The sequence below is a fragment of the Callorhinchus milii genome, unplaced genomic scaffold (genome assembly GCF_018977255.1).
Source record: "Callorhinchus milii isolate IMCB2004 unplaced genomic scaffold, IMCB_Cmil_1.0 Scaffold9, whole genome shotgun sequence".
Taxonomy (NCBI): domain Eukaryota; kingdom Metazoa; phylum Chordata; class Chondrichthyes; order Chimaeriformes; family Callorhinchidae; genus Callorhinchus; species Callorhinchus milii.
Window position 1 is genome coordinate 20193116 of NW_024704750.1, and position 27565 is coordinate 20220680.

A 27565-nucleotide genomic window follows, 5' to 3' on the forward strand; every position below is an offset into this window, starting at 1 on the left:
CTGCACTAGAAATACTTTTCCTGTCAAAATTGACTGAAGACAAGATACAGATCTTGTATGTCTGCCAGAGGCCTCACAGGCCGACTGTAAAATTGATCTGGCAGATTTTTGTTTGGAAACAAAGCTGTCTGCAGTATTGCCAAAAGAAATGTAATGCCTTTTGTGAAGTTTGACAGTAACCACTGCTCAAGAGAGCTCAGGTAAACTTGAGCTGAAGTTTATGTTTATTAAGAACAGTCAAAATAGATTGTGGATAACTGCAATTTTTTATGCTAAAAAACACTTTATTAACAATAAACGTGTTGCAGGACACAGTAACGAATACACGACAGTGGTGACATTTTGAGAGTAACTAGAAATAAATTGCATTCTTACACATTTTATCAAAAGATGTACCTCTTTACTGCGCTTTTGACCATCTTTCCCTGTCCCCACCCCCTTCGGCTTCTATCCCCAACTCGGGTACCCAGCCAGCAGTATCAAGCATATTTTTTTGAGATGTCCTCCTAAAGTGAAACACGCAATATAAATGTAAATTGTATTGAAAGACCCCAACCAGGCCCACAACCTTCTAACCCAGACAAGAGTGCAACCAACTAACCCTGGAGGACATTCAGGGCCAAACTATGTATATGAGAAATTGGGAAATTTCCTGAATACTCTGTGAATGGCTCCTGATGCTTACCATCCCATGCAGCTTAGTTCAGAAGTACCATTTAAGCCCAAATTCTTAAACATGCAAATGATTCATGACACAAAGTCAGTGACAATATGTTTGCACATTTTAAGAATGGATGACAGGTTTTAGTGGAAACCAGATACCCACAGAATAAACAGAATTGTTTCTTTGATAATAGCATCTTTCGTATTTATCCATTTCTGCAAAAAAGCATTCAAACTCATTGCCTTAGCCCGCTCAGAGAATATCTAAGCTCATTATCACTGACAAGACACCTTGAATGTTATTCTTAGTATGTCAAGACACATTTACTGAACTTCTATTTGATATGCCCTTATAACATACAATGAGATTAACAAAAAAGCAAACAGTAATTCCACTTTATAGTGTGAGGCGCTTTGACATGTAAGGTGCTACACTAAATGTAAGGATTATCATTACAATCACACACAGACAAAGGTCGGTTGGTTTGTATCTATTTATCAACAACAACCAAACTAAAAGTTCAAACATTCACAAACGGCTTAAATAGTTAACCACTAAAGAGAACCACAGGACCCACACGTCCAATTCACAATCTGGATGTTAGCAATATGCCAGGACTATCAATTAAAATTTAAAAATGGTGTGCCATGTGCCATTCACACTTAATAGAGACAAGCTGTGTGCTGAATGAAGGACATTTATGTTCTTCAGATTCAGTCAATTCCAAGCCAGGAAAGGAAGTGCTAAGCCCTCTATGCAATTCAGCTTCAACATTAAGTTTGAGAGTTTATATCTTAATTCTTGGTAACGTTTCTGGAAAGAAATGGATTGTTTTGAAAAAACATACGCAAGTAATTTGTGGCTACTAATGGCACAGCAATTGTTTCTGTATTGGATGCAGATGGGATTAATATTTTATTTTTAAGATTATTTTGCTCCTGAGATTCAACGGAATGTGTTAAATATTAATCAGTTACATTTTGTGAAAAAGTAAAATTATTACCCATGTATTCAGAAACAGCAAATTGCAGGATTGATAATAGTAACCCACCAACATGTTTCATAAATTTCAATAAATTCTGATTTAGGACTCCATACCATATTAAAGTGGTCAAAGGAGAGAAGTTATTCTCATAATAGGCTAAGCATAATGGACTACATTTGAACTACAAATGCATTGTATTTCAACTAAAAATGGCTCAGTGGTTTGGTGATGGATTTCCACATGTGTCAGACAGCCGGCTGACCAAACAAAAAAATACCCCTGGAAGCAGACAGTGACTAAACAAGCAAACTTGGCCCGGACACTCGAAGAGACAATCTTCCAAGCACTGGTAAATTCAGGAAATTGCAGGCTCTCTGGGGTAGCCATTTTTTTATTAACATCTTCAGCTCATACACGACTTGAAACAAAGCATAATATTATAGTAATAAACTTACTCATATATCAGGAGTTTCATTACAATAATATTTACTCAATGCAACTAAAACAAAAAGTAAAAGTGGAAGGGAAGTCTAAGGGGAGTCCCGTTGTTGAAAGTGCTCGTATCTGTTTCTGAAATAATATGTATTACCTATGTTGAAATAACATTAATTCTTAAGGCTTGCAAGATGAGATGTTAAACCAATGTCCTGTTCTTCAAGTGTTCAATAAAGAATCCATGACACTATTTAAAAACCCATTAGCTTGGCAACTGTAGACTCATTAGCCTGACCTCAATAATTGGGATAATTATGGAGTAAATCACCAGAAAGTGGAAGATTATCTATATCAAAATAATCTAATAAATGACAGCCAACATGGGTTCAGAAAGGATGGATAGGTCTTGTCTGACCAATCTGACCATTTTTTGAGGAAATGACAGCCCAAATTGGCTGTGGAAAGTGAAATGATATATTGTATCTGGACTTCCAAAAGTGCCACATAAAAAGCCTGTGAAGCGTTTTGAGGCGTCCTCCTAACATGAATGGTGTTATACCAAATGCAAGTATTGTTATTATTATATTTCTGGAAATGATTAGGTACAGGTTGGCAAGAGCCTATTCTTGGGGACTGAGGTAACTGGTGATGTTTAACCAGCTAAAGCTCCATAGCATGCCGTTGAACACACTGTCTGGCAAGCTTTCATCTGCTTGTCCAGCTAAGTCTGCGATACCCAAGATTTGACTTGAAGGGTTAACAGGAGCTGACTAAGAAAAATCTCTGCCCCCAGTCTGCCCCTCCATGTCTTACCAACGAGACAGGTTGGTTGATCTGTCATCAGCAGTGCCTTGAGGTGCTGCAGTCTCGTCTCACTCAGAAACCAGCGATGTTGTTGACAAGCAAATCACCTTAGAACAACCTCAGCTCCAAGGTTCCTGAAACTTACACTCCCAATTCTTGAAGGAAATTAAAGCCCTACTCAAGGATGTTCCAATTGGACAGGAAAGCTTGAAAATGTTTGATTTCATTCAAAAGAAAAAGAAACTCTGGGATTTGGCAAGTGGCAATGGATAATACTTTGATTTCCCATTATAAACAGGTAATAATAAGATTACTACAACAACAACACAAACAACAAAATTACATTTGTATAGGACCTTTCATGTCAGGAGGACATACTAATGTTAGTGACTAGCATGTAATTGACTCCTTAATTAAGTACCGCTATCTCAAAATAAATTAAATTCAAGCTGGAAAATCTTAACCTTAAAGGAATGGAATTCCATGCTTTCTTAGATAGGTAACATTTGAATGGGGTATTGTATAACTATCGATTAAAATGTAGCTGTAACAGTAAAAGCGAGTGCTGAGCATGGGGAATCAAAAATCACAAACAGCTGAGAAGCTGAAGGTAAATTAAGCATTTTGAGTAACAGAAAGTAATTCCCCAGTGAGTGTTGTCGATTTTAATGCCAAATAATCCAATTAACTTAAAAGTTCCAGGGAAGAAACCAATTAATGTGACTTCTTGGTCTGGGAGGTCTGTTTTCCTCTCTTCTGACAAGATGCTGTGTTAAATATATTATGTTAGAGTCATGTGTGAGGATGCAATAGCCAGAACCCAAATCTTGTTCTGAACACTGAAAGAAACACTGAGAAGCATGAGATGTAGTCCTGCACACACACAAAATGAGCTTGTGTTCCATGGGGAGTGGGGGCAGAGCCATGTTTAAGATTTATTGTTCCAAGAATCTCATTTAAAGGAACACTGCAAACATTGCAAACAGATGGAAAAGGAGAAATCTTAAAGCGTATGGGAAGTGAGCAAGGCATTGAGACTAAATAGGCTTGTGTGGAGTAAAAAACAGTGCAGACTGGAAGGGCTGAAAAAGCCTATTTCTGTGCTGTAACATTCTATGTAATCAAACAGCATTAAATAGATTAAATGATCATTCACCTCAGGGTTGTGTGGGAGCTTACTGGCAAATTGTTTCCATCTTCAGCTACAAAAATAGTCGCTACACTTGAAATTCATTACTTGTGAAGGACTTTCAGATGTTTGATGTGATAACTTTTTTTAAAGAGAGGAATTGAATCCTGGGGGTGAGGTCACCCTATCATTATTACCTCAAAACACACAGAGACAAAACAATTGTTTTCTCTACATTCTAGACATGCGTGCTATTGCTAAGGATTGCCGGGACTTATTTTATTGCTATTAATAACTCTGGTTAATGTCATCGCTGCTGAGTAACTGTTCTTGTGCGCAGCCCATTTCCCCTCCCTCAATATCATTCCTAGAAATGAAGTCAGTGTTAAAATACGACCTTTGCACAGCAACCAGTTCTCAATCACTTCAATCACCAATAATTCTCAGGACGAAAATTCCATCATAGCACAGAAGTGTGAGACAGCATTGTCACCATCCTCCTGCCTCCAGCTCAGACACTCCCTCAACTTTGAAGTATGGTTCTGCTAAAGACTTCTGATGCCACCTTACTCTAATTGTTACAGTTGAAGTCATCTTAATCTCCAACGACATAACTGCATTCTAACACTCAATGTTCAGTTAGTAACTTTTACTTTGGGATTTGAAGGTTGTAGCTTAGAAGCTGTATATTCCACATCAGAATCTGGGGTTTTAATCTTCAATTTCAGTGCAATATTTGGCAAGGGTTATGTTGTTATAGATGATTCAATATACGGATGAAATATTAAATCAAGGCAATTTTGATTGATTGAATAGCAACTGATCATACAGTTGCTCCCCCAGTACTACTGTACTGGATATACGCAGTGAAAGCCATACACAAGTGGCTGGAGTTGGGCTGTCAATCAGTGAGGGGGCGGAGGAACTGGAAAGAAACAAGGGAGGGAATGGCAGGAGTCAAATCGCTATTGATTGACAGCTGGACAGTCAGGACATCTTTGACAATAATTACTTGAAATGTTTGAGACTTACAATGTAAAAGGCACTATAAAATAGCCAAAGCAAATTCAATTCATGTAGTTTTAAATAAATAATGGTTTAAAATAATGTCTAAAATGGAAGAAATAGATCACAGCTATGAACTCACTGCTTGTATAAATGTTTTTTTTTAAAAATTAGAAGCTGAAACTTCTGTTGTTTGCTGCTGTCAGGAGATTTCCAGTGTCTCAGAGCTGTAATCTTTGCACGAGAGTTTTAATGTGCGTTAGTGATGTAATTGCAGCACTATTAGCAGGAAATAATTTGCAGATTACAGGAAAGTTCTACAAACTGCATCCTATAAACCATAATTGTACGTAAACAGTAGTTATGCCAAACACGCAGTATCTGAGTAGTATTGTACTTGAAATCGGCAGTTTTGTGTTAAGACATACCACCAATGCTTGCTAGCACGATACAAAAAAAATCCTCAATCCCTAAATAATGCCTTTTTTTAAACATTCCACAGTCTGAGAGAACGCCAGAGGTCGTCCCTTATTGCAGCTGTGCAGAATGGATGCTGGCTCCAGTAAGTTGCAATGCAATGATATTGTGGAACTCAAAACTGATGAAAATAAAATAACATTAAATGCAATGAATTATAGCTGGCTTCTATACAATTGCAAAATCATTCAGTTAAAATTTGTATTGAGCCTAAAGGTGTAATGAAAGAAGTGCATTGTGTAGCTATAATGATCAATTCTGGACACTAGATTTTGCCACTGTATTCACACGGTGGACTATTGGCACCTAGTGGTAGAATGTACGAACTGCAGCAGTACAGCACTGATCAGTTGATCTCTGAGCAACAGCATTTTTGATCTGATTCTCAACTGCTGTGGCTGGCAAAAAGCTCAACTGTTGATTTTAACGTTGTAACCTAGACCACTGAGATTACACTGGCCAACACCAGTTATATCTATTTCTACATCTTCTGTGTAAGGCTCAAGGCATGCTTTTTGAGAATTAACCCTCTTTCCTTAGGATACTATTTGGCACAAACTGGAGATCTCAATCATACTTCTGGAAATAACCACAAGGAGTCACAAAGGGGAAAACACTGCACTCGCCAATGAAAACGGTCAGGAATAGCAAACAACAGACTTGGGGATTCATGGGAAATGAATAAGCAACAGAGAGTGCAACATGTATGCCAAGTCATTTTTAATTTTAAAACAAACCTGAACTTTGATAAGATCATTTCCTAACTTTTTTTACTGAAACAGAAATCAATCAAAACCAGGAAGGCATATGTAAAATAGAATACGTAAAATAGACTTTAGACACAAGTCTAAAGTCAAATCCTTGAAGGTAGCAGGACAGGTAGATAAGGCTGTAAAAAGGGCATATGGGATACTAGGCTTTATAAATAGGGGCATAGAGTACAAGAGTCAAGAGGTTATGATTAACCTATATAAAACACTGGTTAGGCCTCAGTTAGAATACTGCGCCCAATTCTGGGCACCACACTACAGGAAGGATGTTAAGGCATTGGATTGGGTGCGGAGGAGATTTAAGAGGATGGTACCAGGAATGAGGGACCTTGATTATGAGGAAAAGCTAGTGAGGCTGGGATTATTCTCATTGGAGCAGAGAAGGTTACGAGGAGACCTAATCGAGGTCTTCAAAATCATGAGGGGATTTGATAGGTTAGAAAGGGAAAAACTGTTTCCACTGGTGGGTGTGTCGGTGACTCGAGGTCACAGATTCAAAATAGTATCTAAAAGAAGCAGAGGGGAGGTGAGAAGAAATTTTTTCACGCAGTGAGTTGTTTGAATCTGGAACGCATTGCTTGAAAGGGTGTTTGAGGCCGATTCGATAACTACTTTTAAAAACGTGGTGGACGGGTATTTGAGGAGGACGGGTTTGCAGAATTATGGGGAAAGGACTGGGGAGTGGGATTGACATTAATTGCTCTATTCAAAGAGCTGGCACAAACTCGATGGGCCGAATGGCCTCTTTTTGTGCTGTACGATTCTATGATTCTATGAAGTATTTTCTGCGAATATTTCTGGGTCTTTCATTTCCAAATTCATACCAATAGAAAAAATGTGTTTAAGCAATACGAATATACGTTTATTGTGACATAAGAAGTAGGAAAAAATGCAGTGCCTAGGTTATCTAATTCAAGAGGAGTTATTTCATGCAGTGAGTAATAATAATCCTTGCATTTGATATAGCACTTTTCACGTCTGCTAGACGTCTCAAAGCGCTTCACAGAATATACTGTTAAGTGAATTGACTGTGTTGACTGTATATTTGTGGGTTAAATGCGGCAGCCAATTGTGCACAGCAGTGTCCCACAAGCAGTCGTGGATTGAGTGACCAAATTATTATTGTTTTTTTTGAATGATTATTATCCCCGGAAAAGTGATCCGCCAATCGACTAACTACCAGGCTCCTACTCACTGCTAGGTAAACAGAGGCATGTGGAGTAAGGAAACTTGCCCAACAATTCCCCCTGCCGGGAATAGAACCCAGGTCTATCGCCTGTGAGGCGAGTGCTCTAACCACTGAGTTACAGGACTCCACAGTGAGTAGTGAGATTGTGGAACTCGCTGTCTGAAGTGGTGGTGGAAATGGGGGTCAGATAGTGTAGATGTATTCAAGAGGAAGCAAGACCTTCACATGAGGGAGAGGGGAGTAAGGAATGGGTGAAGACTCATGTGGAGTATAAACATGGCCACAGACTGGTAGCCTATTTCCATGCTATACATTCATTGTAATCTTTGTAGATATACATAAAGGGAAAGAAAAACTAGAGTGAAAAAGATGAAATATTGGCAGTTATGTAAAAACCTTGCCAAGACTGGGCTCTAGTCAAGCCGGGATTGATAGTTAACAGAATTTTGTTCTATGGGGCTGGCATCACAATAATACACATCATTCTGCTACTTCTGTGTATTCAGCTGGTACTGAATTTTGAAAGAGAACAACAGCTCATAATTGGCACCCGTGTATCTCAGTTAGTTAATAAAGTACTGGATTGGAGTCAAGTGAGCTCTGGATCGGAATCCTGATGGCATAACTCTCTTTCGAAGATAATAAAATCTATACTATAACTAAAGAAATTATCTTCCGTGGGAAATGGAATGAAATGGAGATACACAATGGCTTAAAAATATGTAATTCCCATCATTTGAATTGAGCTGCTCACTGACATAGAGTACAATTGTTGTTCAGTTTTATGTGAAGCCTGAGCAAAGCAAACCCAAATCAGATTTTTCTACCAGGTAGAAGAGGTTTAACATGACTTTTAACTTTAATTGAATAGAGGAAAACCACACTGAAAATAGCAATTCCACACACAAAAGTCATTTTAAAACACAAAATAAAGTTCCTAAGTGAAAACTATTGGGATTTAGTATAGGATTAGCTGTGGCATTCAGTAAAACCCTGGTAACAATCAATCACATGCTCAATGGTACTGATTGAAACCAGCTTGTTTTCCCTGGAATATGGCAATAACACTCCTTAAGCGAAACACACTGTAAGTATGAAATGGACACAAATCTGGAATTTGGCAGGCATGTCAGGAAGTTGCTTTTGTAAAATGATGGTACTGTAGAGATTTCAAACCATAGACTGTGCTTTGGCATGATAAAAAATGCTTGCTATGCAACTGTGCCCTAAACTGGATGTTATTAGACGTTGATTCATGAGTTTTAAACATGCCATGGGGAAGTCTTTTCAGTTTGTCGAGAGATCAGTACATACCACTTGTGGCATTCTGCACTTAAGGAATTCCGCTGAAGGCCAGCTTTCGCCTCCTCTTTCCCTAAGTGAGAAAAAAAAAGGTTATAGACATTTATCAGGCAGTTTAACAGCACATTACAAGCCTACTCACCACTCTCATATTTGTTAAAATTCAGAGAATGCCAGTGGCTCCACAGTGGAACATGCAAATAACTAACCCTGAGCAAACTGCTTTTGCTTTCTCAACAGGCTCCCAGTTTTCAGCTCCACTCCGACTAATCACAAATGAGACAACACTGAACAATATGCTAAGTTCAGGTTGGACTGGATAAAGTTTTGAAGCAACAGAATATTGATGTTAAGTGACTGCTGTGAATGGTGTGATGGGGGTATGGAGTTTCGTGCGGGTGAACATCCAGGCGGCGGAGTTTTTAATTAATGAGTTATGTGTACGGTGGTGCTGGGCAGACCAGTGAGGAGGGCATTGGAATATTCCAGCTGGGAAGTGATGAAGGGTTTCAGCTGCGTCAGTTGTGAGGTACGGACAGAGGCTGGCAATGTGGCAGAGGTGAAAAAAGGGGTTCTTGTCCGGGAATGGATGTGTGGTAGAAAGGAAAGCTGGGGATTGAACCTGATGCCTAATTTGCACAATACACAGGTTCGGAGAGTCTGAGGGAGAGCCTGAGGAGTTCAGACCCGCAGAGACGTTCACGGGAGCCAAAGATTATTACATTGAAAGAAACATAAGCAAAAATCTATAGAAATTGCTATAAAACAGGGTTCTATGTCTGGAGTGGTGACCATCTGCAACTGAATCCAAACAAAAATCTCTTTGTTCTATTCACGCAGACAGTTTTATTATTTCATCTAAATCCAATCAGCATGACACACTACAGCTGTATTTTAATCTCTCCATGAACTAAGCAGAATTACTGTACAATAAAATGACCATTCCGAACATACATTGTTAAGCACTGTCGCTACATACTATGTCAGAGGACGTAGTTTGTATGGAAGGAGTAAAGTAGTTCATTGTGACAGATGTCATACAAATCAAACATATCAGTGTAAAATTTAGCACATTGTTTATATATTGTGGTTTTGCTGTTTTCTATAAAATTATTTTTTAAAAGAAAAATAGTGTCTTTTTATTGCTGTTTTTAATCATGGTTTATTGACTTTTCTGAGCATTTAGCATATTAAGAACACTTTACCAAATATGTAGACCACCAACCATAATGGATTTCTAGTTTTGTTCAACATGGTTCCAATAGGGGAGTCTGTTGGCTTAACACACTAAAGAGCCGCTGGATGTAGGTTATGTATTCTCATTGCTGATTGTTCATAGGCAACAACAACATATTTATAGAGGGCCCTTCATGTTGGGAGATCACCCCAAGTAATATTTCATATGTCATTACAAATGCAACAATGTCACTCTGCTGCAGTTGGCACAACGGCTTGCAAGCCAAGAGCAAATGACTGCCGTAGTCTCCTGATCTCAACCAGCAGCTCGGGTGCGGATCCCTGACTGTCCAGCGCCTTGGAAAGTCCTCCTGATGTGAAAGGCACTATACAAATGTAATTTGTTGTTGTAGTGGAAATTACCGTTAGACACAGTCGTGAAATAGGTGAAGTGACAGTGGGGAATTCTCTCAACTGAGCTATCATAAGCTACTTCAAGTATTAAATTATTCCTACCCTACACTCCTATATGGGACTGTTTAGTGATAGAAAGACATTCTAAAGAGAGGTCACTTTCCAGCTCAACCCATTTGAATTGCTGGTTGGTTTCATGGGGTGAACAGATTGTTTCAAACTCTTTGGGGGAAAATGTGACCAGGCTAATTAACAACTGAAACAGGTTACCATGAGGGATGACTGAGGACCTCTTTTAAAAAAAAGCAGCTGAATGCTAAAATGGGAAAACGGTAGGGTGATTGTTCTGGAAGGATGAGATCAGATGAGCCGAAGAGCCTTCTTTACCCGAACAAATCTTGTGACCTTTGATCTAGCGAAAATATGCGCAGTAAATCACAAGGAAAACAGGCCAGTTTAATGCTGAAACATTGGCTTTACATTGCAATTTGGGATCCAAAAAAAACCTTACTTCGGCTCAGATTAATTTTGGTTCCAGCAAGCTGTGGGCCAAATTATTGCACTCTGCTCTAACACATTTGTTGCACAACATAACGGCAGGATATTTAATCGGACATCTTTCCACTTATGATACATGTTGATTACCAAGAAATGACAATATCTCATTCATCATGCTTAAAAGTTTTCATTAAAAGACAAATACCCCTGAATAAGAACTGAATGAAAATTTCTGGAAAGTAACAGGGAATCTGGGCAACAAATCCCCTTTAAAGGTCCAAATAGATGCTCTCCTGTAGCTCGATGGGTTTTAATGAGGCAGAACTTGAGCCATGCCAGAAAGATGCATACAGGGGAAGCCGGTTAAACCGGACACATCGGGACAGACATTTTGTCCTGCTTAAGAGGTGTCCGAGCGTAACAAAAACACCATTCCCGCACAGCAGAGCAGCCTTTTACTCATAAACCCTATCCAGAGACCCCTGCGGGGATGGTAATTATGTGGATGGAATTGTGTTTGAGAGAATACAGAATTGGTGAGTGCAGAATTGGTTTGGTGTCTCTTTGTATAGACTGTACAGCACAGAAACAGGGCATCGGCCCAATCAGTCCATGCCGATGTTTAAACGTCATATGAGTCTGCACCCATTACTCCCTTCTATATATAATACATCCTTCTATTCCCTTCTCCCTCATGTATACTATCTGATTCAACCCCCACTTCGGGTAGCAAGTTCCATTTCTCACTATCCTCTGCGTGAAGAAGTTCCTCCTCAAGTTTATTCTCTACCCTGCTGGATATAAAACCTAGGAACCTACTGGCACTTTTTATGGCCTTATCTAACTGTTGTTACTTTTAGAGATTTGTGGATCTGAGTCAGGCCAGGCTGAGAAGATACCCTTAACTCCTATTCTTTGCTTTTGTTTTTCTAACCGTTCTATTTATGGATAGAACTCTGTAAAGGCAAGAGCGAAAACATAGAATAAACACATTAGCTTCAAATTCATAAGTCTTTAAATAACCATCATGAATTTTCATGAATTGTAATAGAATGGAGCACATTTCTCCATATGGACGCACCCCACTTACTTCATCCCAGAAAGTATTGGGCATAGGTCGGCAAGAGTCAAGACTTGGGAACCCCAGTTTGTGTTGGCGTATGCAGGAGTTTAACCAGCTAAAACTGCATAACTTGCCATTGAAAGAACTATCTAGCAACCTTCCTGCTGCTTGTCCAGCTAAGACCACATACCAGTTAGGGCTTTAGCTTGCAGGGTTATTCCATGGGTAGGATAGAACTTACCAAGGGGGAAGCTGAAAGAGATCCAGGGGCGTTAGTCTACTTGTCACTTAATGTGTCAAAACAGCGTGATGCAGCAATAAACAAGGCAAACAGATACTGGGCTATGTGGCTAAATCAGTTGAGTTAGTATCCCCAGATGTCATACTCTTGCCAACTTTCTGGCATTAGGTAAGCAGAATTGTCTCTCCAGAGAAAGATTGCGAATTCCATTCGAACCACAAGAATTCCCATGTGCAGGTGGGATACATGAAACTCTCAGTCTGGTTTGGGATACTGTTAAGCATTGTAATGCATTTCTGCATGTGTCAGATACATGGCTGACTAAAGAGGTTTGATGCTTTAATGGGAACACGGTACGGTGGGTATTCTGGAAGGATGAGATCAGATGGGTTGAAGGGCCTTGTTCATTGGAACTAAACTTGTGACCTCTCCACAATGTTTGACTAACTGAGACATGATCAGATAAAAAATTAGGAAGACATGCTCAGTTTTGAAACTAGAATACTACAGTCAGGAGCTGATAGCCACTAATTATACAAATAGGTATTCTCTCCCCCTGGCCTAGTACAAATCCTCCCATGTACGGTCGTCTGTTGTACAGTATTGTCCTTGGGACTTCTGATGTAGTTTGGACCCATGTTCTCCCAACTCCTGAAGGTTGATTTCCACTCTTCCTCCAGGTAAGTTGGGCCTCGTGGGATCGCTCTGGTCCTTCACAGAATACTGTCAATACAGAGATTTTACTTTTGACCTAGCTCTGCAACTTGTATCTTTCTCTTTTGTATAAATAGCTGGAGATATATGTTATCTGTTTTTGTGTATGATTAGTGGTTATAGCTCCTCACTATAGGATGTGTCGATCCACTATAGGATTCCCTCAAAATTGAACTCTGCCCATATTGGATGTTTCATGTTATTATATTCAGTATTTGGAAACTGAAAACGTTTTTTTTTAAAAAGTAGAATAATAAGATCATTTGTCATGAAAATGGGATTTTCATCAAGCTCAGGCCCTTTCAACATGAGATTGAAGCAAGAGTTTTAGATGTTTTCCTCTGTATTCAATCACAGCGTGCTTTGTGATGTTAATAATATGACACAGACTGGTTTCTGAATCCAACTCTAATCACTGGAAGAACACATTCTCCTGAAACACCATCTGGGTTGCTCCCTCCTTTCAGTTGTGGAGTCATTGAGGAATTGTGGTCTGGCAATATTTTATTAGGTTTCTGTTCTAAATGGAATTTATTTTATTATTATATATATTACATTGACACTGCCCAGAAGTGTAAGTAAAACATGAGAAACCAAAGGCTTCTGTTAACGGAATCATATTCTAATGATAGAATCAGTCTGTTTGAATAATAGCTCTCCTAAGTGCATTTGCTTAGGATCATCCAGAACTCTGCAGCCCAGGTCCTCTCCCACACCAGGCTCCGCAACCCTATCGCCCCCATCCTCGCCCAACTCCACTGGCTTCCCATCACACAGAGGATACAGTTCAAGATCCTGGTCCTCAACTTCAAAGCCCTCGCTGGTCTTGCGCCCCTTCCCTTGCCTCCTTAAAAATCCATCACAAGACCCTCCTCTTCGACCATGCCTTCGATTACCCTCCTTCCCCCACCCTCCACCCTCTCTAATCCTGATGCCCAGCTCGGGTCCAAATCACTGCTTGTCCAGCAGCTTGGGATGTCCTCCCGATGTGAAAAGCGCTATACAAATGGAATTTTATTGTTGTTGCTCAATGGTGTATTTGCACTCAGAGGTTCATTATTATTGAACACTGAGGCCTTCAAGCTCCAGTGCAAATGGTGAGTAGTGGGTGAAGCAAGCTCCCGTAGTAGAACTATAAAATTCCTCTAAATTTAGAATATTCTTTAAACAAAATCCTAATCATTGTCCCTATTGGTACTGTTTGGATGGACAACAGCCTCACAAGATCACAAAATTAGTTTGGACGAAGAAGACCTTTAGCCTATCAGATCTCATCCCTCCAGAACACGCTGCTTACAACACCAAGCTACATTTTAAAGAATTAAATTTCCACAGCATTTTTCATGTTAATTGCTGCATCAAAACCAAAGTGTGACACGTTTATGGGTTCCCGATGGTTTAGCCTATTTGTGCATTGTGCGACGAGCAGCACAGCCTGGGTTTCAATCTCACTCTCTGCAAACGTTCAAATCAGGATCTTCCCCTGATGACACGTGGTGCTGCAATGAGGTGATGTGCTTGTACTTACCATCCACCTACTGAGGGCTCAAACCGCACTTGTCGGATGTCGAACTACCAACTAGAGCTATCAGGACCTGGAAGGGCAAACTCATCTCTGGGGAAGGGAGTCATCTTGTTAATTTGGCAAGCCAATGCCCTAACGGCTACAATGGTCCTTGCTGGACAAGCAACAGGAAAGCTTGCTGGACAGCAATATCAATGATAGGGAGTGCATATTCTATACCAACAATCTATCTTTAGTATTTCCACGTGTAGCTGGGATGCATGGAAATCTCAGCTTGGTTTGGATACTCTTAAGTATATAAAGAGGAAGAGATTAATAAAAGTAAATGTAGGTCCCTTACAGGCAGAGACAGGAGAAATTATAATGGGGAATAAAGAAATGGCAGAGTCACGAAACAAATACTTTGCTTCTGTCTTCACGTTGGAAGATACTAAAAACTTACCAGAAATAGTGGGGAACCAATAGACTAATGTTAGTGAGGAACTTAAAGAAATTAATATCAGTAAATCACTAGAGAAATTAATGGGACTAAAAACTGACAAATCCCCTGTCTGCATCCTAGGGTTTTAAAAGAGGTGATTGCAGAGATAGTGGATGCATTGTTTTTGATCTTCCAGAATTTCCTGGATTCTGAAACGGATCCCGTTGATTGGAAGGTCGCAAACGTAACACCACTATTTAAGAAGGGTGGGAGAGAAAAAATGGGGACCTATAAATCAATTAGCCTGACATCGGTGGTAGGGAAAATTCTAGAGTCTATAATTAGGGAAGTCATCGTGGGGTACTTAGAAAGTCATAATAATTAGGCAGAGTCAACACAGTTTTATGAAAGGGAAATTATGTTTAACAAATCTTTTAGAGTTTTTTTGAAGATGTAATTAGCAGGTTAGATAGGGGTAACCAGTGGATATAGTGTACTTAGATTTTCAGAAGGCACTCAACAGGTGCCATATAAAAGACTGCTACATAAGATTATGGCTCATGGAATTAAGGGTAATATATTAGCATGATTCAAACAATGGTTAACAGGCAGAGAACAGAGAATAGGGATAAACGGGTCCTTCTCAGATTGGCAGGTTGTGACTAGTGGAGTGCCGCAAGGATCAGTGCTTGGGCCTCAACTGTTTAGTCTACATCAATGACTTAGATGAAGAAATAGAGCTTAATGTATCTAAATTTGTGGACGATACAAAGCTGGTTGGGAAAGTAAGCTGTGAGGAGGACACAAGCAGGATGCAAAGGGATACATACAGGTTAAGTGAGTGGGCAAAAAGGTGGCAGATGGAGTATAATGTGGGGAAGTATGAAATTATTCACCTAGGTAGAAAAAAAAGAAAAGCAGATTATTTTCTAGAAGGGGAGAGACTAGATAGTGTTAGTGTTCAGAGGGATTTAGGTGTCCTTGTACACCAATCACAGAAAGTTAGTGTGCAGGTACAGCAAGCAATTAGGAAGGCTAATAGCATGTTAAGAGTTTTGGATAAGGGGTTAGAGTACAATAGTAGGGAAGTCTTACTGCAATTCTATAGGGCCTTGGTGAGACCACATCTGGAATATTGTGTACAGTTTTGGTCTCCTTATCTAAGAAAGGATATAGTCGCCTTAGATGGGGTGAAACGTAGGTTCACTAGGTTGGTTCCTGGGAGAGGGGGTTGACCTACGAGGAGAGGTTGAGTAGACTAGACCTATATTCTCTAGAATATAGAAGAATTAAGGTGATCTTAAAGAAACCTATAAGATTCTTAAGGGTCTTGATAGGATAGATAGTGTGAGACTGTTTCCCCTGGTTAGAGAATCTAAAACTAGGGGTCATCGTCTCAGGATTAAAGGTCAGCCCTTTAGAACTGAGTTGAGAAAACATTTCTTCACTTAGAGGGTAGTGAATTTATGGAATTCTCTACCCCAGAAGGCTGTGGACGCTCAGTCATTGAACATATTCAAGACTGAGTTCGCTAGATTTTTACAAACTAAAGGGATATGGGGATAGGGCGGGTAAATGGAATTAGGTTAGAAGATCAGCCATGATCTTATTAAATGGCGGGGCAGGCTTGAGGGGACGAATGGTATACTCCTGCTCCTATTTCTTATGTTCTTAAGACACCCGGCTGACCAAAAAAAAAACTTAGGGCAAAAGAGCAACACAACTTCCTTGTTTGCCAATCTCTCAGCAGTCAAAGAGACGTGCTTGTTTAGAAATAGCCCACCTCATGATTATTTATTTCCAGTTTACCCCGCTTGCTTCAAATAGTTTCGGTCTGTTGTCTTGTGATCCAGGTAGACGTTAAGGGACCTCCCCAACCCCACCCCTCCCGTGCGATTTCAAATAAACATGGTTTCTAACCCATTCCTGACATCCTCATGCAATATTAAATTAGTTACTCATTTCTAATTAACCTCGTTCAAGACTTTTTTAAAGCAACAATTTACATAGCACCTTTCGTGTCAAAGCACTTCATATAGCTGTCAATTAACATGAAACATGCTAAGGAAATTAAATTTTTAATAATGAATTAACATAATAGTTCATAGTAAATCAACATCAATTTTTATTTCTCTTTCCACTACGTCATTTCCCAGCCAAAGGATTGGGACAAGACTTACTCCAAAAATCGCTGTTGATTATCTCTACCACATTAGAAAGAATATAAGCACTTCCATTTTTAGAGCATCTTATCAAGTCAAAACATCTCAAGATGCTTTGTAGTAATTACTTTGGAAAGAGCTCACAATATTCTGACCCAGGAGCAAGACTGCTACCAACTGAGCCAAGGGCAGTTAGCAGTACTTTTGGGAGGTTCTGGGATGGACTAATCTAGTTTATTCTCCCTCTGTAAAGCTTACCTTGGCCCTGATAATCCTGTTAAAATTTGGAACTCAGGAAATGTTCAGACACAAACTCTTGCTGTGTTGCTGTGGCGTGAAGCATTGTGCCAATGCACTATTGTACCTGACAACACAGCAACATCTAAATTGCAGTTCGAAGGACAAATATTTCTATCTTAGAACTAAAAATTCTGACATTAAATTCACGATAAAGTTGGAAAAATTAGTTCACGATTTTAAAACTATTCGCTGTTATAAGGGTGTTTGATCCCACCTGCTTTTACGTGAACTTCTCCAGGTTTGCCTGTTGAGAGATGTTGTGGCAATATGAGTAGGTTGTGTTGCTCCTTTATCCCAAGCACAGAAACTGTACAAAGTACAAGGCAGGCTATGAATGTATTGCACTGGTATTTTAACATGCTAAACTACAACTTGGTAGAAGTGCAAGTTCCCAGTACAGCTTCTAACAAAGTGAGTTTGGATTTTAGCCAGGCCTTGGGTGTGGTGAGAAAGAAAAGGGGAAAAATACTGCTTCTTCATAAAGCAGGAGGAGCACTTGGTGGATTAAACCACAGCCCTCTTAACAAAAACAAATGAGAATCGCTGTTCTCCTGGTTGCTGAGAAAACAACCTAGAATGTCTAACTGTCCACACTCTCAGTGCAGCTCAAGTACTGCCGCAGAAGTGCCCAAAGAGGTGTTAAAAAAAAATTGAAAAAAAGGTGCTTATAGGAGGAAGATGTCAATGAACACAATAACTATACAGAATACCATAGCTCTCATAGCTTTCCACCATGTAAAAAAGAGACTCACATGATGGATAACTGAAGGCCTGTGTGGCCGAATGGTCTTTTTTGCTGTAATATTCTACGATTTTGTCAAAGTCCTGAATTGTTAATACAGTATTGGGAAGCATTTATACCAAGCATAATTGGGGAGGGTTCAAAGAAATTAGTTATTTTCATAATTAGTTAAATAAAAACTGTGGCATCATTTCTTAACTTAACAATAAATAAGTTGATGCTTTAGCCTCTCTGCTGCAGGTATTGTTTTACTTTTATGCTAGCATTGTTTGACAATTGTGAAGCAAACTTGAAATTTCGCCCACAAAATACGCAGTCAATTCACTTTACAGTATCTCCTGTGAAGTGCTTTAAGACATCTCAATGATGTGATAGGGCACTCTGATAAAGGGGTTATTATTGTTGTGGGAATACATGAGGGTATAAAAACATACACTCCTCACTTAACTATGTTGTAGAATCAAGTTCAAGCTAATAGAGGTCCTCTGTGATTCACATAAATAGTGGAGTCCCACTGGTGGCAGAATACTGGTCTTTTTTTTGATATTGATAAAATCTGATGTTTCCCTATCTCTGATTCACGGAGCAAGAGAAAATAAGCGAGCAACATTTGGGCTTAGGGGTCGGACATTCTCCACAAGTTAGCCTCAACTGGGATACTTTACAGCTAACTCTTAGCAATGATCCCTTGCCTTTTGTTGCTGCAAAAGATTAATAGTGAATGGATGTGAATGTGTGAGGAGGAAAAGACATGGGCAAAATGGTATGTCAATTCAAGCACTCAACAAGACTCCCAACCATCTGGGTACCTGGACTTTGCAGGCAAAGCACCCACGAATATAGAGCCCTCCCTCAGATGATTCTTCTTGGGTTATTCAAACCGGGAGATGAGTCTCCTCTTATTTTCAGTCCGGTGACATCAATACGTAAACTGTAGTCCAGTTTATTAAATCATTTTCGCTGTCAAATTGATTATTCAATTAACAGAATTTCACTGTAAAGGCTTAACAAGAACAGTGCAGCAACTATCGTTACAAATACTGCTGACTTAAGTTACAGTTCTGAATACCAGATTCAACATTAACTGCTTGATCACTCCCATGTTTTATTGTACGTACAGCAGCAGCAATGTAGGAAAAATAAACAGGCTTACCACTTTCTAAAAAAAACTTCTTCTCATCTCCTTCCTCAGTCATCTCTAATATGTCAGTATATGCTCGAGCCAGTCGCCAGCAGAACTCAGAGTCTAATCCATACTGCAGAAAACAAATAATACAGAATGTTTATACATTGCATTTCCTAATCTTGTGCAATGAGACTTGCTGTTATGATTAACTTAATCAAACTTCCATCTTTAAAAGATCTTTAGATAATCAAAATTTATTGTGGAAAATCACAGTAGAATTTCTGATCTAGTAATCCAGATGTTTCTATATTGTTCAAAAGTCTGCAACATGCAAATACAGCCTGTGTATTCCCCGGGTAGTATGCTGCTTCATCGGGTCATCACATTGAAGTAAGACCCATCTCAAGACCCTCCTCTTCTACCATGCTTTCAGATAAGAAATCTTATAGAAAATAAACTTATTCTATAAGAAAGATCTTTGCTCCCCTGCGCTGGCTTGATGGCCTGCTCAGAAATTCGTATGAAGTGATTTGAGATGTCCTTGTGACATGAAAGGCACTATATAAATGTAAATTCTAGTTGCTATTGTACAACAGCAGTTATCAGTGCCATGGAAAGTACATAAACCAGAATATTTCACCTTCCTGGAAATCATTTGACAATGGGAGCAAGAACAATGTAGGGAAAATGATACATGTGGTATTGTACTATTATGGATAACACATGAATTTTGAATGATACATACACTGAGTTTCTTATCCAACAGCATGTGAAAACCTTTTTTTTTGTCCTCATCTGTGCCACTGTTCAATCTGTCTGCTTCATTCAAAAGCTGAGTGAGTTCAGCTGACATGTGAGAAGTGTAATGCGTTTCATTTGAACCATGTGGGTTAGGTGAGTGTCTTGGAGAATTATTTTCTGCCACTGTATTTTGTCCATCTTCCTCGTTTTCATTCTCATCCTCATTTGCATCTTCATGATCACACTCTGAATCAGCATTAGCTGTACTATATCTAAAGATAATTAACATAAATTTCATTAACATTTTGCTCGTGTCACAGTGAATCTGGAAAAGATGGCATCCTATGGAACAATACATTAGAACTTTAAAAAATTCTGTGCCCTGAAGTGACAAGCACAGGATGCCACCTATAATTCCTAACACTGAGTCCTGTAGCTCAGTGGTTAGAGCACTCGCCTTGCAAGTGAGAGACCTGAGTTCAATTCCAGGCAGGGCGAAACCTTGGGCAAGTTTCCTTACTCCACACAGAGCCTAATAATAATCCCTCCAAAAACAATAATAAATTGGTCATTTTCAATCCATGACTGTTTGTGGGACATTGCTGTGCGCAATTGCCTGCCGGGTTTGTCCACAAATATACAGTCAATTCACTTTACAGTGTGTTCTGTGAAGCGCTTTGGGACGTCCTCCCGATGTGAAAAGCGCTATATCAAATGCAAGGATTATTATTACTCAATGCTAAGGGGATGGTAATCTCAGAGACAAGTCAACTCACAAAGCTGCTCTCAGCAGCTAGTCTCACACTGGCATCAGTTGAAAATTTGGGGGAAGTTTGCATGTGCTGCATCTCTTGGCTAGACAACAGTACATGCTGTAGTTGGCACTAACTACATTACTAGAAATTTGAAACCTTCAGCAGGCAGAAATACAGATGACCCTATATATTGGAAAAAACAACAGGACACTAAAGTGGTAGGACATCATACAGCAGGCCATTCAATCCATTGCATTAGCGTCAGTCAAATGAGACCATCTGTACCCTACTCTTCATTTATGCATACAATATTAGATTCAGAAAAGGTGTGGGGGGCATGAGCTAGCATCTGAAAGGAAAAGCATCAGCTACAAGTTTATTACCAACTGAACTGTATGTAGAAAGAGGAACACAAATCATGATTATTGTAGTTTAATAGTTCTGTGCCTAAAGGAGATTTATTGACAGTATTGTAATGTTCATCATGTAAAAACATTCAAAATACAACCAGACATGAAATCTCATCCTGTTTTTCAGTGTTAGGGAGGAAATTTTCAATTTTCACTTATAAAAAAACAATGTTTTAAATACGGGTTTCCTGTTTAAAAGTCTCATGCACCCTCCGAAGTTAATAAGTGATGAGAAGATGAAGGCTGAGTTATATTGACAGCTTCCTATGGGTAAACACACAGGAAAATCCAGCCTGACGCTCTCATTCAGTGCTTCCTGTGAGGGAAATGGCACAACAATCAGTGAGCAAGAAATACAGTGGACTATAAATAGATTAATGAATAGGATAATAAAAGCACTGATGAGACACTGCTACCAAAGCCAAAGAAAGGATCAAAAGCTCTCTCAGAATGCATTTGTACCCTGTAATAACAACAACTCCAAGCAAGAACCAAGAACAATGACAATCAATACCTGCAACAAGGCATAAATCTCAGCTCCACCCCCCCAACCCGTCATTAACTCAATTTCCTCACCCAATTACCAATGAATCAGCCACTCAGTTGCCCTCCTCTCTAGGTGCACTTTTGTCCTATGTTTATGTTGTACATTCCTATAATTTTAATTGTGGAAAACTTTAGTTTGTCCCTTCAATGGATGGCAAACTCCTAGTTTGTTCTCCTACCTTGTGTCAGTCCCATTCTGGCTCTCTCAAGCGTCCTTCCCCAGCACTCCCCCATGTCTTCTACCTCTCTCACATTTTCTGCCACTGCTCCTATCAACACTCCTTTCTCCCTCATCCCAATTAATCTGCCCCTCTCCTCAGGCACTGTTCCATTTCCCCCTCAAAACCGCTGTCATTACCCCTCCCCCCTCAATAAACCCATCCTTGGCCTGGATGAGTGCCATCTTTCTGAAGCTGAAAGACAAGACAGAACAACCCTCATTGACTCCAGTCAGCATCTTCTCAACTGTGGCTCCAGCTTCTTTGACCTCCTGGTCTGCCCCTCAGATGCACTGAACCCATGCGCAGCCTACATGTCAAATTCGATCGCAGATGTTCTTCCTCCCCACATCCGGGCCCTGACCAGGACCGCTTTGTTCCACCTCGGCTCCACTTCCTGCCTCCGACCATATCTTGCATTCAATGCATATTCATGCATTTGTCATCTCCCGCCTCGATTTCTCCCAATTTTTCCTGTGCCTATGGTCATCTCCCCACCTCCCCCAGCTCGGTGTCAAGCTCTGCCACTGTTAAGCGCTCCGAGACTCTGTCCCGTGTAAAGGGTATTATATAAATACAAGTTGGCTAAATAGAATGAGCAATGATTTCTTTCTAGAGTCTAGTCACTTTTCAACCTCTCTTATAATAACTTACATTTGATATAGGGCTTTTCTAGACGTCTGAAAGCACTTCACAGAATATACTGCGAAGTGAATTGACTCTATACTTGTGGGCAAAATAATTATATTCATATCATGTAAATGAAATCCCTCTCAATATTTTACTTAAAAGTTTTTATCTCTCTTCCTGTTCAGAATCCTGCTTCTCTTCAGGCCATCAATAAAGGAAGCCTGTCACTACAACATGCTGTCACCCTCCCCCATAGAAATGTACTTGGGGGACCAGACACCCAGCATCCAGCTTCCCAGAAATTCAGGCCCCAGCATTGGGGGGTTCCAGATATTCAGGCCCCAGCACTGGAAGTAGCAGAAGCCCAGATCCTGGTACTGCAAGTCCCAGTCTCCGGTATTGAGGGCCTCTGAAATCCCACCACAAATTGCCCTGAATGTTTGTAGCTGAATTTTGGGGGCCCTCAATACTCACTCCTTGTTTTTGTTGTTCTTTCTCCTCCATATTATTTACTAAAACAAAACCATAAAAAAAGATACAATAAAGTTATTACTAAAAAATTCCATTCCAAGCCTGTCTTCAAATCAGCTCCAAAAACTATTGTGATAAACTAGTAATCACAAGATCACTCTGGATGAACAACCCCCTTCGTCTTATCTGATAATCCTCGAGTACACCGACTCTATCGTCCCCCATTCACTGCATCAAACTACTTTTTAAATGAGTCCAGTGTGGTGGCTTTCACACTTTCCTGGCAAGCGAGGCAGGTACTCCAGCAATCCGTTGCTCACTCTGGAACGAACAGCTAATCTCAAGCAGAGCAGGCTTCAGATGTTTCAGAATTTGGAAATTCACTGTTTTTATTCCTATTTGCCTCCGTTAGAGGCATTGCTCTTTACTTTTGATTCAATTGGGTTCTGCTTAGTAATATCCTGCCTCACATCAACCCATTCAGTAACTAATTTGTTTTCTTGGGAGCTCTCACCTCTGGTGTAAGGCACAACTATTACTTCCCCAGATTTCAATGTCTTTTGATAGATTCAACCCTTTGATTTGCTGACACCTCCTGCCCCAAGCTAGCCCTTTCAGGCCAAACTTTTCAAAATATTTATATTTTATGTATTTTTTAAAATCTCTCTCATTGTTATAGGTTTCCAACTGTACAGCGCCTTGGGACATCCTCCCGACGTGAAAGGCGCTGTATAAATGGAATTTTGTTGTTGTTGTTATACTACATAATCTTTGACAATAATCTACAGGTGAAGGAAAGCCTAACTTGTAGAAATTGAAATATAACGCTTGGGGTTGAGAGGCTGAAGGCCCGGCCACCGATGATAGGGCGGTTGGGGCGGGTGATGTGGAGCAGACCGGATTCAGAGGAACGGAGGGTACGGGAAGGTAAGTAGGGGGATAGTAGATCAGAGAGGTAGGAGAGAGCAAGGCGTGAATGGCCTTGTAGGTGAGGATGAGGATCTTGAATTCGCTTAATCAGAAATCTATCTAACACTTTTCTGTATTTGTCTTGGAAGTATAGGAAGTATGGAAAAATCAAACCAAGCACTTAAGGCTGTACTTTAAGATACTGTGTATTAGACAGCATTCTACTCACCCTCCTTCGCTCTCAGATTCCACGTTGCTCCTGGTGCCTGTACTGGCTGTGAAATAAATGGAGCTTGATTCCACTGAATCGCTTCTTTGTCTATAGTAGTTAATTCTCCTTCGTCTGCTTGTCTTATTCGTCTGCTCTAGGCTTAACCTTCATTGCCCAACAAAAAACAAGTTTGGATGGGATGTTAAATCAAGCACGGTATCTATTCAGATGAACATCAAAAATCCAGTACTAGATACATTTTTAGTGCATCTCTTTAGTGGTGTCATTCACTACATACTATCCTTTGGATGAGATATTAAACTGCGGTCCCATCTGTACATGTTTAGGTGAACGTTAAAGATCTCATGGAACTATTCGAAAAGAGAAGGGAGTGTCTCCCAGTGTCCTGACCAACAAACCCCCAAATAAATTTGGTAATACACCAAAGCTATTTGTGGTACACTGTTTGTGCAAATTGGCTGCCATGTTTGTCCACAAAAATACAGTCACTCCACTTTACAGCAAAATCCTGTGAAGTGTTTTGAGATGTTTCAATGACACGATAAGGTGCTATACCAAATGCAACGATTATTATTTATCTGTAAATATTGTACAACAACTGGGTTCACTGGCTCCAAACATCCCATTAAATAGATGTAAACATGCAGCCAAGGCAACAATAATGTCTCAAGTATAGTGTAACATCAAGCATTCCTTACTGTATGGAAAATATTTTTTGTAACCGCCCCCCCATCCCCCACACCCATTTTATTTCTAGGAAGTGTATCTTTAAAACAGTAATGTTAACTTCCCATTTTATCAGTGATGAATCCATCATCTCTAATCATTAATGTGAAGGAACATGAAAATTGTTTGAGAATGAAAAGCAATTTTATATTATTATAAATAAACAGCAGACAAATTATCTGTAATTACCTGTAAAATTATTGTTAAAAAAAACTATGGAAGATTTAGATTTCTATCAGATTCATAGCATATAGCAACTGGTGTTGGCCATTTGCATATAGCAACTGGTGTTGGCAATTTAAAATCCCTCTGAACCAGTCTTTTAAGTGTAGTAAAAGTTAATTAAAAAAACTAAATTGATGTGGAAATGTCTTATTGATTAAAGTATTTGATTCTGGAGTCTATCTTTGAGTTATAGTATGCTGCTTGGAACATTTCTCCTAAACCCCTCCCAAGTGGATCCCAAATTGCTTCCACTCTTGACTCTCGCAATATGGATACAATCTCCAATTAAAACTCATGGGAAACGGACTCTGCCTTAAATCTGAAAGTGGCAGTAGCACAACACATAAGGTTGCCACAGAATCCTCTTACCTCATCTAGCTCAGCATTTTATTTTAAAAAGTTCATTTAAGAGTGAAGAAATAACATGTATTCTCATAGCAACTCAACAAGTCAAAATGTATGAAACACCTGAAAATAACTACAGCCAGATCCCATTATACCACAGGTCTATTTATAATGGAGTGAACCATGGACTGAAATGCGGTGTCTTCCCATCGCATAGCACGCAGACGGGCTCCTAGCATCTGAGCAACCACTGGAAACACCCACAAGAGTATTTTCTGGTTTCTTGTGTGCATGGTTCAGTGATATCAGGAGCAACTTCACTGGCAACCTGACAATCCAGAAGTGCTGACCGCTCTATAACACAATCGATTATAACACAAGCTCTGATTTTATGCACTCAAAACACTGCGTTAAAACAGGGTCCAAATGTATCATCTGTTTTTGTAAGAAACATAACAGCAATAACAAGTTCCCACCTACTGCCATGTGCCCAATTAATCTAGAGGCTTTCTGGCCACCACAGCAGGAGGAAGTCCTTCCTCTTTTCTAATAGTGTCATGGGATCTTTAATTGCAATCTTTTGAACAGGTAGGCAGGACCTCGGTTTTAATGTCTCATATGAAGAGTGGAAGTACTCCTTCACCTTCAAAACAGTCACTAAACTGAGCAGCAATTATCCTTGAAGCACTTTAAGATATTTCAATGGAATTGGCTCTTTACTAAATACAAGGTGTGCATACACACACTCACAGTACTTTACAGTACTGCATATCCTGTGAAGCACTTTGAGACATCTCAACAACATGCTGAGGCACTATATCAAAAGCAAAGCGCTTCACAGGATACAATGCGTGGGCAAACATGGCAGCCAATTTGCACAGAGCAATGTCCCACAAACAGCCATGGAATGAGTGAGCAATTTTATTTGGGGGATTGTTGGACAGGAGACCAGGAAAAACTCCCTTTTCTTTTTAAATAGTATCATGGGCTCTTTATGGCCACTTCACCAAACTGACAGGACCTTGGTTTTAATATCTCATCTGAAGGATAGCACCTACGACTATGTAGTACACCCTCAGCATTGCAATGGAGCATCAGCGTAAATATGTCAGTTTAAAGTCTCAATGCGGGGCTTGAACCCACGACCTTCTGGTCAAGAGGGAAGTGTGCTACCAACTGACAAGTTGATGCACACAAATGTTAATCTCTTCATTATGCTCCCAGCACTGCAGTGTTTTCTGGCTAAACAAAATGTTCAAGAAGACAATCTAAAAATATATTGCTGGATGATTTAAACAGTTCAGGTCAACACGGGGTAACATTTTTAAATATCTACACAATGTACCATTTTTAGATAGCTACATAACATTTTACTGAAATCCAAATCAAATTTCCCATCATTGAACGTATTGATCAAAAAATATTAACCTGACATCTCCAACAATCTGATCTGACATCCCACTCAGACTCTCCCGAAGTTCAGTCACCTCCTGCTTCAGGTCTTTTACATGTGTCAGTATTACATTCAACTGCTCCCACATCTCTGCCTGTTGATCCCTCAGAGATGTGTAGGAGTCCTCTGGCCCTGTTGTTCGTCTCCTCGCTTCACTTTCTAAATTACAAAATACAAAGACAAAATTAGTAACAACAAATATAGTTCTTGGTATTTGATATAATGTTTATAAAGTCAAGAATGTCTCATAAGAGTGGCATCTTACTATTACAATATATTTCCTCCAATTTATTTTCTAATAGGTTAGCAGACAGGATTATTTATCGTTGATTATTTCAATTAAACAATGAATAGTGTGATGGAATCTTTAACATCCATCTAACAGATCCCATGGCACTATTCAAAAAAGAATGGGAATTTCTCACAGTATATTGGCCAAACCGCCAGCTACAATTGGTCATTCACTTCATGGCCGTTTGTGGGACATTGCTGTGTGCAAATTGTCTGTTGCATTCACCCAGAAAACACAGTCATTTCACTTTGCAATAAAATCACGCAAAGCTCTTTGACATGTCCTCCAATGTCAAATGCAAGGATTATTATTACTAATAACCAAAATATGTTTTTGATATTTTTTTAAGAGGTACTGAATTAAATAGTACACAATGTATAAAGGTGCCTCAGGCTCCTATGCTTTATTGAAGATATGGTGTGAAGTCCACTGAACAGAATTTATATTTATTTTCCCCCCAAAAGAAGGGA

The 27565-nt window shown here is 39.6% G+C and overlaps 1 protein-coding gene across 2 annotated transcripts in view; it reads right to left on the reverse strand.

Moving 5' to 3' along the window:
* Nucleotides 1-27565, reverse strand: part of rmdn3 (regulator of microtubule dynamics 3) — a 76044-nt gene that overhangs the window by 47587 nt on the left and 892 nt on the right. Inside the window, exons 2-7 of one of the 2 annotated variants that reach the window (XM_042338039.1) lie at nt 26779-26962; nt 24052-24198; nt 19888-20155; nt 19170-19272; nt 17489-17581; nt 8773-8833 (exon numbers count right to left, since the gene is read on the reverse strand). In XM_042338039.1, the coding sequence (XP_042193973.1) occupies nt 8773-8833; nt 17489-17581; nt 19170-19272; nt 19888-20155; nt 24052-24198; nt 26779-26962 (856 nt within the window). The remainder of the gene's footprint in view (nt 1-8772; nt 8834-17488; nt 17582-19169; nt 19273-19887; nt 20156-24051; nt 24199-26778; nt 26963-27565) is intronic. The other variant, XM_042338040.1, reaches the window with a different exon arrangement.